Source organism: Pagrus pagrus (assembly GCF_965226575.1).
Source record: "Pagrus pagrus genome assembly, chromosome: 14".
Classification (NCBI taxonomy): Eukaryota; Metazoa; Chordata; class Actinopteri; order Spariformes; family Sparidae; genus Pagrus; species Pagrus pagrus.
In genome coordinates this window covers 15,852,089-15,869,494 of record NC_140198.1, presented here as the reverse complement: position 1 = coordinate 15,869,494, position 17,406 = coordinate 15,852,089, and the positions used below count along the sequence as shown (strand labels likewise).

The window sequence follows — 17,406 nt, the reverse complement described above, 5'->3', positions numbered from 1 at the left end:
TTTTAAATAGCCTGTGAATTTCTCAATTTGCACCATTAAAACTCAATATTGCAATAAAGGTCCAGTGAGTCGAATTTAAGGGGATCTATTGGCAGAAATGGAAAATAACATTCCTAAATAGTTTTTTTATTAGTGTATAATCACCTGAAATTAAGAATCATTGTGTTTTCGTCTGATTCAGTCTTTTATATCTACATGGCAAGCGGGTCCTCTTCCATGAAGCCTGCCATGTTGCATCGCCATGTTTCTACAGTAGCCCAGAACAGACAAACCAACTCGTAATCTGCCATGACGCTAGCTGTACTGTAACTCATTTCGCATTAATTTAAATAAATTACCTCACATAAAAGTCACGTTAGTTGGCAAGGTTACTCCTTTTTATTTAATTTTTTTGACATAATTAAGATATGCTAGTAGTCAATTAGGCTATGCAAACATTGTTTTGCTGTGAAGCTCCAGAAATGTTTTCAGGACTATGAAACACCACTTACAAACGGCGTGGGGGCGAGTAGATAATGACTGAATGATTTTTGGGTGAAATGTTCCTATAAAAGAATAAATGTATTACAGCTTTGAAAAGATCTAACGTACAATACTGAGCCAAGCACAGATGCCATATGATATTCCAGCATCCTGAGATGATGCTGATGTTGGTTAGCACAACAGCTGCTGACGTTAACTACTCAACTACATTTAGTGTTTACCGCAACAGCTGACCACACGATGTTATGTATCTCTTGCTACTATGAGCCTCCCTCAGGGGTTTTGTCGTAATACTGCTAGGAGTGCTTTAAATACAGCATAGGAGCAACACATTGACTCTACAATACCAAGACCACCAACCTCTATACAGCATGATAAGGATAGTCAATTTTCTGTTGCTCACTGATATGATCGTACATGACTTCACTGCTGTATGTGTGTGTGGTCCAGTGCGTATGTGTTTGTTTGTTTATTTCTCTGTGTGTGTGTATGTCCCATTGACTGAGCCGTGACTCTTTTTTTGCCAAATGGTTTCTGTATGTAATGAAACCATTTGGCACACTGATCCTTTGCCATTAAGACTTTGTGGCTTCTTATTGGGGAGAGAAAAAGTCAATTACAGAAGTGGAGTGAGCTCGGAGCTCAGCAAAGCCAGGCTTTATGGTAGTAATTGCACACGTATCTGATACCTTTGAACAAAATGATGAGGCCAGGACAGAGATATATTTGGTAAAAATTAAACTGGGTAACCTTTCACAAGCGCACACGGAACTGAAATCCACCATGCTGGAGGAGAACTGTTCTGTCCTTTTACAAGACAGAATCATTTACTTAAATTAGTTTGACACACCAAGTCATATCATCCCATCCTCATCCACTGTAACTATATCATATCAAAGAGGTTGGACAGGAATGGATGTAAAGCGGCGTATTCTGAATTCAAATGCCACACGAACGTGCACCTGCCTGCTGAGGAGAGCAGTGTGTCTAGTAAAGCCACAAGATGGTAAACAATAAAAAAGTGAATTCTGTAGATCTCTCCACAGGGAGGTCAGAAGGTGAGGTGACGATGAGCTACAGACTGGAGCTAGTGAAGACTGAGTAATTTGCTCAAGGACACTTTAGCAGGGTGGGTTCTTGCTGATGAGGGGGCTCAACCCAGAGCCCTTCAGCTGAAGAGCAGTCTCCATATTCACTATGTTGTCTGTCAAAACTGGGATAATGAATTGAAGATTGCCACAACATCTTCTATATGACATGGTGTATATAGCTATATAGACGACTTCTGCCCTGAATGAATCAATCATAAATTGGAACTGCAACAATTTAGATCAGGGAACACATATTTACCATTAACCATTGCTTATTTGCCTGCATATTAGTAGCATATTGGCTTTCTATGAGTCATCATGAAGCACTTAACTAAGAGTTATCCCTCAATATCTTCCTAGTAGGTAGACACCCACATAGGCTTTACTAGTGAATTAGTTATGGGGAGGACCTCACTTTCGAATTGGGAACATATTTAGGGTTAGAAAGAGAGAGTTTTTTAATTAAGAGACCATAGCACTGCGATATGTGGTATATATATATATATATATAGCCATTATTTTGATATATGATTGCAATATGATTCATGGTTAGTGGGAATGATTATTTTTGCATCACAACTTTCATTTTCAAACGCGGAGCCTGCCTGATATTGATGACTTGGACAGATTGTGTTTATTTCATCATTTTTTCCTTGATATTTTTTTTGCTTCTACCATGGGTGAGTAGGTTACATGGTTAAATGCTTTTGTTGTTTGTCTGTTTAAAGTGTTTCTGTTGTTAGTTTATCTGATTTTTATGCCATTCTATGACTTCCTGCCTGGCTCGATCTGCTCTGGTGGTACTTCCACCTTATAAGGCTCATACGAGCAAAGCATACTAAGTTCACAATTAATATGCAACAACTTCCTTACCTAATATCAATAATCAGTAATTAAAAGATTATTAAGGGAAAACTCTTAGTTAATGGCCTAGTAATAAGGCATTAATAAATCTTCATAATGACTTATTAAGATCCAATATTCTACTAATATCCATGATAATCCGCAGATGTTTAATGGTTAATATGCGTTTCCACTAACTCTAGTCTCTGAAACGGCAAACTCTGCACACACTTCCCACTGCTGTACATTGTGTGTGAGTAACTGTGATGTTGTGATGTGGTGAAGTGAGCTCAGGAAAAGCTCAGTGTCTTTTCTTTCAGTTCTCAGTGACAAGAGTGCAGTTTCTTTGTAGCTGAAGTGCATGGCAGCATAGCATCAAAGAGGACAAACTAGGCTCTTTATTGAAGTGTAGCCGCACTTTCGACCTCTTCTTTGTGCTCCTTCCCATGCACTTCAGTAAAAAGGAAACAGCAGCTCGGCTGCGGAATTGATCTAAACACATTCTGCTTGCACACAAGCCTCAACATAACTCTCAGTCACTCACACACATTCAGTAGTTAAAGAAGGAGGAATGGAGAGCGAAACAATAAGGCACGGGGAAAAAATGCATTTCAAAAAGAGAGGAGAAATCTGCCAGAATAGATAAGGCAAAAAACATTTAAATCCATTTGGTTCTGGAAACAGCAACATTGGTTCGTGAACGGGACAGTGTCTTGGTTCAAAACCCTAATATCCAAGGCAGTTCATGATGGTGACTTAAATAGAGAGAGACAGACAGGGAGGACACAGATGTCTGACCTTGCAGTGGTGCTTATGTAATGGTCTGCTTCAGTGCATTTAACTGCAGTGCTCCTTTCCAACCTGGGATCAGCAAAGGCAACATGTCTCTGCAGTCCAATCTCCTCTGACATCACTTCTGACACTCAGAGAGTATAAAAAGGTCCTGTGAGCTCCGAGTGAATCAGTTGTTATGGCCCTGCCTGTGTGGTCCCCATAGAGCCAATCATACTAATTAAACTAGACTACTTAAGCCTCCTCTCATTAGTGTCCAAGTAAACAGCCTTAATATTTTATGCATTTTAATGTCCATCTCCCAGTTCTGAGGGTGACAGTGGAGGGGACAGATGAATGATGAAGGGGGGTAATTTCAGGTCTTCTCAAATAAAAGTGAGTGCATTAAGTGTCATTTCACCATTCAAGTTAAATATGTGTTTGTGGATTGCACTAATCAGTTTAAACTTGCTTTAGCAGGGGTTACTGATTAAGAATGAAAATAAAACATGATAATGCCAGTAATAATAATAATGATAAGAAGAAGAAAAAGCAGCTTTGCTGACACTATTTCACACTATCAACATGATTTTATAGCCATGTTAAAACACTTGCAGACTCTATAATATTCGAGCCAGCTCCGAGGACTGCAGTTACACAATCTACCACTGCTCCAGATACCAGGGGCAAGTAGGGTAAAATGTGGCATGACCCAAAAATAGCACTGCAACATTGGCTTCCACTTGATTACTGGGGCTGTACGCAATGTTTCCACATAGAGTGGAGGTAGGCAGAGGGCTGTGCGATAAGATTATGAATATATGCATGTATGTTTATATATGTATGCATGTGTGTGCATGCACTAGGGAAAGAGTGAAAGAGAGTAACTGGAGGGCTATTAGCACAGTCAGCAGGAGGGAGGTATGGAAGGACAGAGGGAAAGGAGGGGGCAGCTGTGTAGAGACCTAGCAAGTACCCAAGTTGCTGGGCCTGGAGCTCTCGAACAGTGGGTGGCATCAAAACAACAGGCAGTAGACACCGAGCATGGTCTCACAGGCACACACATATTGTACTCCTCTGCCTGCTTCCATGTCTGTGCTGCTGTTCTGTGCTCCTGCTGGTCTCCAGCAGTGTCCAAAGGTGGCAGCCATGTATGAGGCTGGGGCAGCTAAAGTTTCATTTCTAGACCAGCGGCTCAACAGCCGAGACGTAATGAGCTTTAGTGTTGCCACTCTGCCTCTTACAGCAGCTCATCTTCCCCACCACAGGAACCTAGACTGTGGGTCTCCATGGCAGACTGTTTGCCTGCTTCAGTGTGTGAGGATGTGTCTGCTGTCCTAGGGTGAGTTAAGACCCGGGCAAATGAGGTGAGCCATCTCTTCCACTCTCAGGAAATAGCCAGCCTTTCAGCGTTGCCTCTGTCAGACTGCAGTAGCTGGTTTTGCAGAGGCAGGTGTTCACATACACCCGAGGAGGCACACGTGCATGTGCAAGTGACCTGACTTGTGTGCATGTGAGCATGCAGACAGACCAGTACACATTGCATCTGCACAGAAAAATATGTAAATGTAGGTGGAGTGCTGCTACACCTGTTGAATCCATCCAGTTTCTTGACTCAATGTCCAGGGTACACATACAGCACATTGGTACCCTATAGTGTCTTCCTCTGAGAGTAAGGCACATGTACAGGGAACAGATTTGAGGGCTGTTAATGGAGACCAGAGCTGATCTGAGAGCAGTCTAGCCCTCTGACTGCACACACTGAAGTAGATAGGGCGTGACATACAGTGCTGTCCACTGACGTCAGAGCAGCACACTCACTACTGTCACAGTCATGGCCTGAAGAGCTCAGAGTCTGGATGTGTGATGGTGTTCCTATGTGCGTGTGTGTGTGTGTGTGCATGTGTGTGTTTGTTTGTGTGTGTTCGAGAGAGAGTGTGCAGTCAGCATTGCTGTGGAGACAGTGAGTCAGACAGGCAGACAGGAAAGGAGAGAGAGGCCCCTGGTACAATCCCTCCACCTCCTTTGCCTTCAAACACAGCCTTGAAGAGTCTTTGATTGTGTCAGTTTTATGTGTCTGTGTGTGTGTGTCCAAGGGTGTGAGAGAAAGATGCGTTGTGCATGGCCGTTCAAGTGTGTGAGGTCACGACGCTCCTCGTCAGGCTCTATTTTAAGGCCTGCGACTCATGGAGTGCCCCGGCCTCCACAGACCCATTGGGCTAATGATCAGCCTTGGCAATTAAAGCCAATCTGTGAGTCAGTGTGGCATCAGGAGGGCCATCTGCTTCCAGCCCTGTAGCACTCACTCTGGCCTGTGGGACCACTTGCTGGGGTCACAGCTCACCCAGCTTGTAGAGAGATGGTCACAGGATCTAAGGAACAATCTGCTGTGTAACTCCAGTTGAATAGAAACCTGTTCTACTGATAGCACCGCTGTGTGTGCCGCCGTCCTTTCTCATGGGTGCAGTAAAAACACAAACAGTGGGATCTGTCTTATGGAGGACAATGTTGCATGCACCCATGACACAGTTAAGATCCTCATCAGCCTCAGGCCACTGATTTTTTCCACCTGTTCCAGTACTGTAGCCAAGAAGTGAGGTACTTATTGTGCTGAAATGGGAAATATAAGATGTCTGCATGCTTAAGAGAGCTTCCGGTCTGCTGATAATGACTGCGCATGGTGTCCCAAACTGCATCATCATCCACACAGGAAGTAATGAACTATAGCTAGCAAGTTCGAGAAGGTATATTATACACTTTTAATTAAGCCAGTTTTACACCAAAATTAGCATGTATATGCAGGTATCTTAAACGTGGGTAGACTCTAATATTGCTAAAAATGGGCGATTGACTCCATTCTTGTTGCCATTAGATGGGTGCTTCACTTTGAATGCAACAAACACGCTGGAAAACAAGGAAAAGTAGAAAGCAGCATGGAAGGGCAAGCACTTTCAAAAAATACTTTGCAGGCAGTTGGACGAACCATCTGATCAACCAAATCAGATCGACTGTAGGCGATTGCTACCACCAGTGAAGCCAGTTGGTAAATCAAACTCTTGCCGAAACCAGTCGCAAGACTTTGAATTATATCCTTTTCATCAAGAAAAGCCCTTCAGTGCCCTTCTTTGCTCTTCTTTCATGGAAATATAATCTCCAGTTCTGATATCACTGATGGTAAAGTAGCATCTGCGCTAACCTGTTGAGGAGCTGTTTTCAAATGAAGAGTTGCTTCTCTCGCTGTCCGTAGCTCTTCATACGTTACTGATTGGTAGAATCACTGTGTGTTTGGCAACAGGTGCATAGCTTGAAGCCTGGCAAGATGGATTAGTTAGAACACATGATCACCTAAGCTTGTGAATCCAGCTGCCTGCAAGGTAAATAAATACCGGTGACTACTTCAGATTCATTTCATTCTTTTCATTCACCCAGGAATGAATGGTTCTCTTTCCCACTGAACACTAACGCCAGATGTTAGTGGATTTTTTTGTCCAGTGTTAAAAGAGGTATGAGTGAACATTGAAACAATGGTATCTTCTCAGCAGCCATACTGAAACACTGCCAGTTTGAAATGAATGGAGCAGAGTTCTTGAAGTCAGACTCTAGCAGGATGTAAAACACCTTTAGTTGGTCTTTGATTCTGACATTGTGATGAACTAAAAAGACTTTAACGCCTGAGGGCCTTTACTATGCAAAGGAGCTACTGGAAGTGTTGAGTTTGCTTTTGCACTATGTTAACATATGAAAAGGGTTGTTCTTTATCATGTTCACTTGCTATCAGCAAAACTTTGTTCTATAAAACTGGTCTCATCACATCACAAGCCTTACCATCTCGTCCTTGACCACTAACCTTGCAGAAGCTGCCTGTGCTTCAGAAGTTCATAGCTCTATCAAGTCCATGTCAACACCTTTTCGTCTCCAAACAGCAGACAGTTGCTAAACTCTGGGAGGCTAACTGGAGTTTCAGGCCAATGCCCTGCTGTGACCTTTGGTGCATTTATCATATGCTTGGTTGGCTCTGCCCCAGTTTATAGGGGCATGCAGCCCTCAGGAGCAGCCACCATCATACCAATTGCACAGGTCAGCAGCTCTCTTCTCCTATATGCCACTTGCTGAGAAGACAGCTGCTTCCTGTACCTTTAAATTCTTGTCCTACAGGGAAAGTGGGGTCGAAAGGTCAGCAGCCTTCTTTCCACTGTTACTTACGGTTGCATAACGCAACATGCACCTTCTATAGGTGTAACCCCAACCCACACAACATCTGCTGCTCTGTGGCCTGTATTTGAGGCAGAAAATCTGTACTGTACCAAAACTTGGAGCTGGATAAGCATGGATCAGTCAATCCTCAAATGCATTTTTACTGGTTAAAAATATTTCAATATCCTAATGTTTTCTTTTTGGTAGATTATCCAGTTTCCCTAACACCTGACCTAGATCTTTTCTCAAAAACTAAAGGGCCGGCCAAAATGGCAGCCATAACCCTCATCCTCAGTGTACGGACAGTCTCGTTGTCACCCAAACCACCCTGCAGCTTTTTATATTTACTAGCAAGAGAAGCTGTAGAATTCAAAACCACCTGCTAGGCTGAAATCCTGTTTACATCCACTCGGAAAGAGCAATCTACTCCATGCTGATTTAAAGCCTTTGAAATGTCATTTTCTGTCACTTAGATGTGATGGAGTGTGCTGTTGTGTCTCAGGCATGGTCAGTTGGTGGAGTTGGACTTCAGGAGGGACACAGACTACCACACTACTATCTCACACATCATGTCTATTGGGGAAACAGATCTGACAAGAAAAGGAGATGGAAAAACAATCCACCAACTACAACAAACCTATCCAAACACCTATCCAGCCTGGATAGTTTATCTCTTTAGTGTTAAGGTAACTGGTAACCCAAAATTACCTACCCTTCTGTCCTCATTGCACCCTTGCAACACTTACCACTGCCCTCTCCCCTCCTTAATCATCCTTTGCCTCCATTCTTTTACCACTTAAGAGGCTGACTCACTGGACCTGAATTGCTGTTTGTCTGTCATGACATCTGGAGTAGCTGGATGACTGAGTGTTATGTCTTCCTCTCACTCAGTCTGCGTCTCTCCCCTGATGGGACCCCACTAACATCTTCATCCCTGGTTTTTCAGTGTAGCATAATGACCTCCTAGTAGCAGCCCTAATGGAGCCATAATGGTCATTTATGCCAGGGGAGGCTCTAAGGGCATGGCTGTGGAGGCAGCGCGTCGCACAGGAAGACGGGAGAGCGGGGAGAAGCTCCTGGTAAAGTCCCTCCACCTCTGCCTTTCATATGCAGCTCCTGAATCTCAGTCTTTGTATGAATACAGCTCATCTGTGTGTGTGTGTGTGGGGGGGCATGTAAGTGCGCATTAATGTGTGTTTAATGTGTTTAGGAACTGATACAAGACTGGTTAACAATAGAAAGTACAATATGAAGAGTGTAAGAGCTACTGCTATTAATGTTCACTTCTACATCTTTTTCACATGCATTATGCACATATAAAAACTACATTTTCTTTTTTAATTGCACACGAACAAGCTTCCTATTCGTGCATACACCATACACATAATTGAGTACACTGCCATTCTTAAACCTGGGTATATATTTGCCACCACCGCTGGCAGAAGTTACACTGCACATAAACCAGAGTGAACAAGCGTAACCTCCACTTATTGCTTAAAAAACGTCTTCTTTCCAGCCATTTGCATTTTAATACGTGCAGTAAACACATGGACCTTTCACTGTGTGCAGTCTTAGCCTGGGGTGAAAAAAGGCAACACTTCGACGTACTGTTAGGCTGTGATCAAATAAGATACTCTTTTGAATGTGGCTTTCGACGGCTTAATCACGCGAGGTCCTCCAAACGAGACACCTCATGCTTTAAATGCGGCACATCTCGGGACGTTCCCCTGGGCGCTGCAAGTTGAATAATACAATAGCACATTCATCAGCTAGCTAATGCTAATTAGACTGTCGCATAGAAATGAGAATAATGTACAGTAATGTTCCCTATGCCTTGTCAGCTACGTTTCTGGCGAGACCCACAGCTGCTTTTTGAGTTCAAGTACAGAAAAATACAGCATCTCACCTAAACCGTTTGTATCTGCGTTTAAAAACATTAAGAAAAAAATGATTATCCTACTGTGGGTTTGATCTTCTCAGATAATCATAATGTGTCTTAAACTCTACTCAGATGGGATGACAAACACAGACATGGCATGAATTTATGGTGAGCGTGAAATGGCTGTAGCTACATTCCAGGTGGTAAGAACTGTAGCTAAGCACTTCTTCCTCAACTTGAAATTTAAGCAAGAAATATACCAGATGCAGTAAAGCAAATGTCAGTCAGCTGAAAACAGGACAGATATTTCTTCTACCGCAGCATAAGGCAAGGATCCTAATTTCAACAAAACTTGAGAATTTCCCCTCTTTGAAGCTGCCTGAAAATCAGCGCTGTCCAGCCACTTTTAACTGCTGTATCTAGGGAATAGTACGCTCTTTAATGTCTGACAGACTCACAGCGAGGCACTTTTGTTCCTCATTTTAATTCAAAGCTACTTTCAGTTTTAGTTTGCCCCTTTCTAGCCTGATAAATGTTAGCTCTGAAGTCGGATTATTTAAGTCAAGTTCTGTAATGCTGTTGTACGCTGTGTTTTCATACTTTGATTCTTGCCCCAGCTGCCATCCAGGATGAGAAGTGTACAATGTTGTGAATAGTGAATGTTACTTTCAACGTTTCTTTGGGCAAATGCACACATATCTCAAAAGCAGTCGCAAATATGAACATCTCACTGTCGTTGTACAGGTTTTGACATACCTTGCTGAAAAGGAATATCACACCACTCACTACTTAATTTATGTGTGGCTATATTCTTGACTGAATAATACAACTGTCAATTTAAATTAGTTAAACATCATATTAACAACAAGCCCTCACTGAGATGCACAATGATCCTACAGCTGTACATTCACAGGCAGCTGTGTGTGGGTTCAAAAGCTGCAAATAAACTGAGGCTACATGACTGACATGTCGACTACCCACCTCAGCTCAGTCTAAGTGATACTGAAACCTACATTTACAGATATGAACCATCCTGACATCACTCTAAAGCTATCTGACAGTTTTTTACAGATACCTGCCAATTTTGTCACTGTAGAAGAAAAGCATATTTATTACTGCATCCAGCTGATGATGGTGACAGTGCATCAGCTGTTTAAGAGCTGGTTCACCCAACTGTGAACAAAGATTGTTTCTCTCTTAAAAAGGTCCAGCGTGAAGGATTTAGAATTAAAATATCATTATCTTTTATGTTTTCAACGTTATGTTTTCATTAGTGTATAATCATCTGAAAATAAAAGTTTTGGTTACCTTAGAATGAGCCTTTTATATCTACAGAGGGAGCAGGTTCTCTTCCATGGAGTCCACCATGTTGAATCGCCATGTTTCTACAGTAGGCCAGAACGGAGTAACCAAACACTGGCTCTAGAGAGGGTTGCAATCTGCAACCTTACCACAAGATGCCACTGAATCCTACACCCTAAACATTTAACTTGCACTCCCTGACATCAAGAGAACTCTATTGTTAGGTACGCAGATGACACCACCGTGATCAGCCGCATTACAAACAATGATGAGAGTTCATATCGGGAGGAACATCAACAATCTTGCACAGTGGTGCTTATAGAACAATCTAATGCTCGATGTCAGCAAAACTAAGGTGCTGATTATTGATTTTAGAAAGAAGAAGGCAAAGACACACCCCCCCGTCTACATCAGTGGAGCTGAGGTGGAGCATGTGAACAGTTTCAGGCTCCTGGGAAACAACATCAAAGAGAACCTATCATGGTCACTGATTCCACACCACCACCCTGGTAAATAAAAAAGGCACAGGAAAGGCTCCACTTCCTACAGAACCTTAGGAAGGTTAAATTCTGTATCCAAGTTCTTGGCCACTACAGAGGAGTGATAGAAAGCATCCTGACTGGAAACTGGCATGGTTTGTGCACAGCCCAGGACAGGAAGGCTCTTCAGTGGGTGATTAAAACCTGCCAGAACATCATTGGTAGGCATCTACAGAGCATCAGTGACATCACTGAAGTGAGATGTCTGCACAAAGCCCGGAGGATACTAAAAGACAACACCCACCCCAGACACGGTCTGTTCACCCTGGTGCCATCTGGCAAAAACAACAGAAGTATTTACTGCCGTACCACCAGACTACAGAGCAGCTTCATTCCCCAGGCTGAGAGACTTTGTTTCTGTTATGTAGCATCAAGTGACTCAATTCAGTTTTATTGTACAACCCTGGTGTGGAGTTTAATTTAATTCTCAGAATTTCCAGAATAAAACCGTTCACATTGACGTCTGTGGATTATTCAGAGTAATGGGGACACTGATTTTGGAAAGACACGTTGCTATTGAATTTCTTTCATGCTTACAGCATGAAAGAAAATTCCATTCACCTCCATTAACTTGGGGCGGTGGCATCAATCTCAAAGCCTAAGCAAATATAACCAAAATGATCTGCATGGCTAGATACCAGAAGAAGTACTGTAGGGGAAAAATTTGAAACGATTTGGTGTCAAATACATTTTGATTGTTGGGTGAATCAATTCTTTAAGTAGTCTGCTAGTGCAGGATGGGGTTGTCATGTTGTTACCTTTTCCAGTAAGTTAACCTCAATTACGCAAAAATGTCAATCAAATTGATTAACACCACTCTCAGAAGCAAGGGTTATCAGACTCCCAAACATAGCTTTTTTTTTTTTTTCATTTTCAAAAACATTTTCCGACTGTGCAGGATTTTTTTGGTCAAAGCAAAGAAGATGCTCAAAGGGTTCAAAGTGAGGTTACATGAGGGACTGATAATAAATATGGAGATTCAGCTGCATCTCATTATTTTCTGTGAAAATCACATGATGATGGCAGTGCAGCGACACAAGTCTGAGGGACTGGTGTGATTTGAAGGTAAAGGCAGTAACAGCCTCAGCACAAGTCCAGGGGTACATCCACACAGAGTGCAGCAACATGAAAACACTCGCATATCACATTTGCATGCATACATTACAGTTGCCTCTGCTTTCATTTGACACTGAAAACACCACTGCATGTATGTACAACAGTGCAATCTGAGAAAAAGTGACACATTTTGTCACAATAGGATGCGACACAGACGACTGTCATGAGTCATTGTGTGTCATTGTGTCTCTGTTAAGAATGTTAAGCTGAGAAAAATGTGTTACTTAAACATAGCGAACAATCAAGTAATTGCGTCCACCATTACAAAGAAAAGCTGTAATGAATCGTAAAAGACACAAACACACTTGTTGTTCCGGGGATGTTGCTAATCATTTGTAACACCTCCTTGCCATTTGTAATTCTAAGGTAATGGTAAACATGTCTTCTTGATTGTCACTACACAGGCAGCATGCAGCATCATCTTTGAAATTAAATCCCAACTTCAGTTCAAGCATAATGCTGAAATGATGCTGCCACAAGGAAATCAGTGTGTGATTACAGCAGTGCATATAAAATACAGCTTGGAATTTTTAAACTGAGGAAAAAATGAGAGGCGTCTTTAATAGACACTCCAATCCTCTTTCTGTTGTCAGTATGAATGCATCCTGTAATGGTTCAACAAGGGACAAACATACTCTGATAATATGTGCAAAGATTATTTCCATGTACATGTGAAAAACTGAGAATTTATACATGATTTCATATTGGAGCTAATTTTCCAAATCACAAGTGTTCCCTAATTAACAATACAAAACATAAAGACTGTTCTGCAACTACAGCTACCCTGAGGCCCTCTCTTCACAACGAAAATGGTTTTGTTTTAATCCAGTGTTTCTTATCAAACTTAATTGTGTGGAGGCTAGTTTTAGTTTCTACCTTTTTACATTTTTGATGATCCGAGTCCATGAATGAATAACGTCTATATTTAGTTTGTTAAGGAAATCTTTCGTTTATGATGGAAACACAAAATTAGCCGTGGAAACTGTGGAGACATGTGGCTACACATGAAAAAGAACTGCATTTTTGATTTCCCATATTTATCATGCCTTAATTGGTGCACTAATTTGATTTTCTTATATAAATACTAATACATTTCAAAAGGTAAGTTAAACATTCGATTCACACTGGATCAAGTTAAATATGATTGAAATTGAAGTTGTTCTGAATCCAATGGTGCTGAACATATGATATCACTTATTGTAATTTTAGAGATACAGCCATTTCTATATCATATTGTATAAAGTCTTCACATTGGGTAAATCATTTTATCATTTGATACTTGTGCTGTAGCTTAACACTCTGATTAATTTGAAAAAAATTCCACTATACTACGAAATCAACGGAGTCACTGGTCCCATGTAGTGAGCAGATGTGTCATGTACCTATCATGCCACCTCCATGGTTGTGGCGTGCATCATATGCATGATAATGTTTACTTTTCAATATCACTCAGCTTATATACTATATGTAACTTCAGCTGGCTGCGTCATAGAAACATCTGTTTGTAGTTGTTTTTCTCCTCGCTGCCAAACCTAATTTTACACTAACTACTAGTTTAAACACTAATAAATACCACTGTCTGGGTTTGCCCTTTGGGGGAAAGCTCTGATATATAATTGCTTGCGTGGACAAGTTTTTGACAGATAGAGGATGATGTGATTTACATCAGTAATATTTGAAGGTCTCTTAGTGCATTAAATAGTAATGATGTCTGTGCTAGGATGGAATAATTTTGTAAGCGAGTCACGGAATACAAATACAGACACATAGAAACATATGGGATCAATATCAAACGCACTTTGTGATCAATGTTAGGATTAATTGGGAATGTCACAAGGACCAGAGTGCTGTGATGTCAGATAGTGTTTAACAGCCGCTGAGCTACTGACTGACAGTCTAACTGGCTGCATTGAATACTGTCTTTTAACACATGTTGTGTATATTTCACTTCTCCTCTAGGCTCTGTTTTCTACGCTTGAACTCTGTTTCAGCTGCAGAGATGTCAGCTCTGGTTTCTCTTTTTCTGTGTATGTCTTATTGAGTTTTCTTACTTAATTCAGTGTTTCATCACTGATCAATGTTTTATCACTGTTTTATCTTGACAATTGGACAATTGCCTGACCACTTTTTTCCTGTTAACAGTGGACCCCTGAGGTTTACTGGGTGTAAAAAAGCCTTGAAATGCTGCCTACAATTTACGCCTCTTGGATCCAGTCTGCCTGGCCCTGGCTCCGTTTATTTATAGGAGTGTTCCAGCGAGGTGGTGTACAGTGGGAAAAAAGCTTTTGATCTTAAATTGAGGATGCTTTCCACATCTTGGTAAGGAAGGACACTAGTCAATATTTGGCCTGAGGTTATTTAATTTGGACAAGGAGTTTGATTCATACATTAAAAATTCCAATTACCCTGTCAAGAGTTGAGCGAGCCCAGAGGAGGCCGTTTTAATCATACAGCTTTATCAAACTCTTTAAATTGAGTTTAACATGGACAGGATCATACATTCTGCCTCGGGGAAGGTGATATCCCTTAATTTGTACTAAACAGTAAACATTTTAAAAATCCATGTTTGACTAGAATAACTAACACACTATAAATACTGATCGCTCTTTTCCCTTTTCTATTCTTCTCTCGATTTTTGTTATATTATCGAAGTTAATAAACTTTTATGATGCTTTTACAGAATATGAAGGATAGATAAATACTCAATTTGTCCAGTTCTAAATGTCAAAAACAATTACGCAGACTGCTGCTCTTCTGGAGCACAATCATATCAATCGGTTATTGAAAGAATGGGTCATTATAATCCTAAAATGTGCCCTTTTAAAAGAAAAACGAACAGATAAAAATGACTTGATTCCTACATTTGTATGCTACTCATGTTCACCCATGCCGACAAGACGACGTTTTCCCCTTTCTTCTGTCATACGATGTTGTGGTCAAGTATAATTCTAGCATATGTGTGATCTGCAGGTGGTCACAGCTGGACCTCATGTCTTACCATTCCTGAATCTATTTCACAAAGATATTACAGAGATCTGAGCTGCTGTCAGATATTTCTCATTCCGTCTTATCAGTGGAAGAAATGATGCCTGGCACGGCAAACAAAGTATGTGTAAAGTCCCTAAATAAAGCATGAAATTGACGGGACGCCTGTCTAAGTGAGGCGCTGCGGAGCCACAGGCTCTCCTGCAGCAGACAGGTGCAGCTGCTCACCTCCAGACTGCACGCCTCCCATTTGGACTCTCATTAAAGTGGCCGGCGCTCTGAGTCAACACTTTTAATGCAGAAAATGACTTCATTCATTTTCCATTATGAGGACCACATTTTTAAAATCGGCCTACACAAAAGCCCTGCTCATTTTTCTGCTTCTTCTCTGAGGAATTTGCATACATTGGGCCGCGGAAGACGCAGAACTTCCCCCATTTTAGACATTTGGTCATGGTGGCGTTCGAGTGCGGGATAAAAAGGAGTAAGCAATTTACTTCACTATACGTCAGCTTTCAAAAGCTACTTCAGCAATCCAGACACGCAACATCCTTATAACCCTGCAGATTATCTGGTGACTGACTTGTATATTGATGAGCATTTGTGTGTGCGTGAACTCTTGCGAGCGTGTGAGTCTGTTTGTGCATGTATGTCTGAATGTGCTGGAGACAGAAGCTGCAACACTGATATTTGAACAAAGCTTTTAACTCACCAGGGAACTGGTAGCTGTAGCTGGGTGCGAATCCAGTGTATCCGCGGCCATACGTTGCCACAATATTAGGGTAACCTAGGAACGAGATTAAAAAGAGATGTGAAGCACAAACACACACGTACTCACAGACAAACACTGGGGTATGGTTGATTTGACAAGGAAATGCAGCTTCAAAAGTCTGGCTTTAAAACTCCTAGGGACCTGAGTGTTCTCATTTTGTCAAAGCAAATTCTAATGTTACTTAATACCCTAAAAAATACAATAATCCACATTAAATATGTGCCTGAAATAGTGAGGATTAAGTATTACATTTTGGAACAACACTTTTCATACACAAAGTCTTGTTGGTCTTTTATTACGTGAAACCCTAGCTTGATTTGTTTAAAAGAAACTGTAATAAACGAGAAGTGATTGATCTTTAGTGGTGGCATGTATTTATAGCACATGATGTTGACGGTAGATTGTCAGATAAAAAGCATTCACTGCATGTGCTGTTTGACAACAAGCATCACCCTCAATCAATGGTCAAGCATCACAATTACATTATACGTCAACAGAAGCATTTTTTTTAACTGATTCCCTTGTCATCCGTGAGAGTTTGATCTTCATTAGGATTCAATAACTGTATCTGTTTGGTACGGTTTGGTGTTTGAGACCCAAAGCATTGATTGCTCCTGAACAAACAGCACGCCTCTTTTTTATTAACGGCCCGATTCATCTTCATTTTTCATCCAACCATAAGTTCTCTGGCATTTTTATAGCTCAGCATAATGACACTTTATAGCAGGCGCCTTGAAATGACGTTTATGCTCTGCACATCTTTAGCATAGCAGTGAGTTTCATGTGTTATGACGGCTGGATGCAGCTTGTTAAATAGATGCTGTGGGTAAGGAGGTGATGACTGTGTGTTGTGATGTTTTATAGGTTGGAACAAAGTTAAACCAGTAAACTGAATTAAAAACTATTTTTGTATTTATGGTACTGTAGTTATCTCGAGAGTCTGCATGACAAAAGTTTTCAACACATAACATTGTTATGACATAATGAATTCTGTTTGTAATTAGCAACTACATTACGGCTGACAAATTGTTGCAGACCTGGGATTTGTATTTAGGACAGCGGCGTTGTGCACAAAATGTCAATTTCTACATAATGCTGCTTTAATGATGGAGAAGCAATAGGTGCCATTTAAGGATTCAAATGTGTTAATTATAATTTCTTTAAAAAAAAAACATGTGAGACACACATTTGAGAACTTTTGTTTGCTTTAAATGAATAAAAACATAAAAAAAACAAAAGAACTAAAATCTAGTTGAAAAGCTGATGAATAAATAATCATTTCTAATGCTGCAATGAATCATTATGTGGTATATATAATATCCGATTCAAATATACTTTCCTGGTATTTGTACTTGTAAATGAGTGCGTGCAACTGTGCCCCGGTCAGTGTGGCTGACTTTATCCTCTGTAAATAATGTATCTAACATCACA

General features: G+C 41.0%; 1 protein-coding gene across 10 annotated transcripts in view; it reads right to left on the bottom strand.

Annotated features, from left to right (window-relative positions):
* Positions 1 to 17,406, bottom strand: part of LOC311269238 (RNA-binding protein Musashi homolog 2) — a 260,575-nt gene that overhangs the window by 39,746 nt on the left and 203,423 nt on the right. For all 10 annotated transcript variants that reach the window (XM_084373282.1, XM_084373283.1, XM_084373280.1 and 7 more), the window contains exon 10: positions 15,916 to 15,990. In XM_084373282.1, the coding sequence (XP_084229408.1) occupies positions 15,916 to 15,990 (75 nt within the window). The remainder of the gene's footprint in view (positions 1 to 15,915; positions 15,991 to 17,406) is intronic.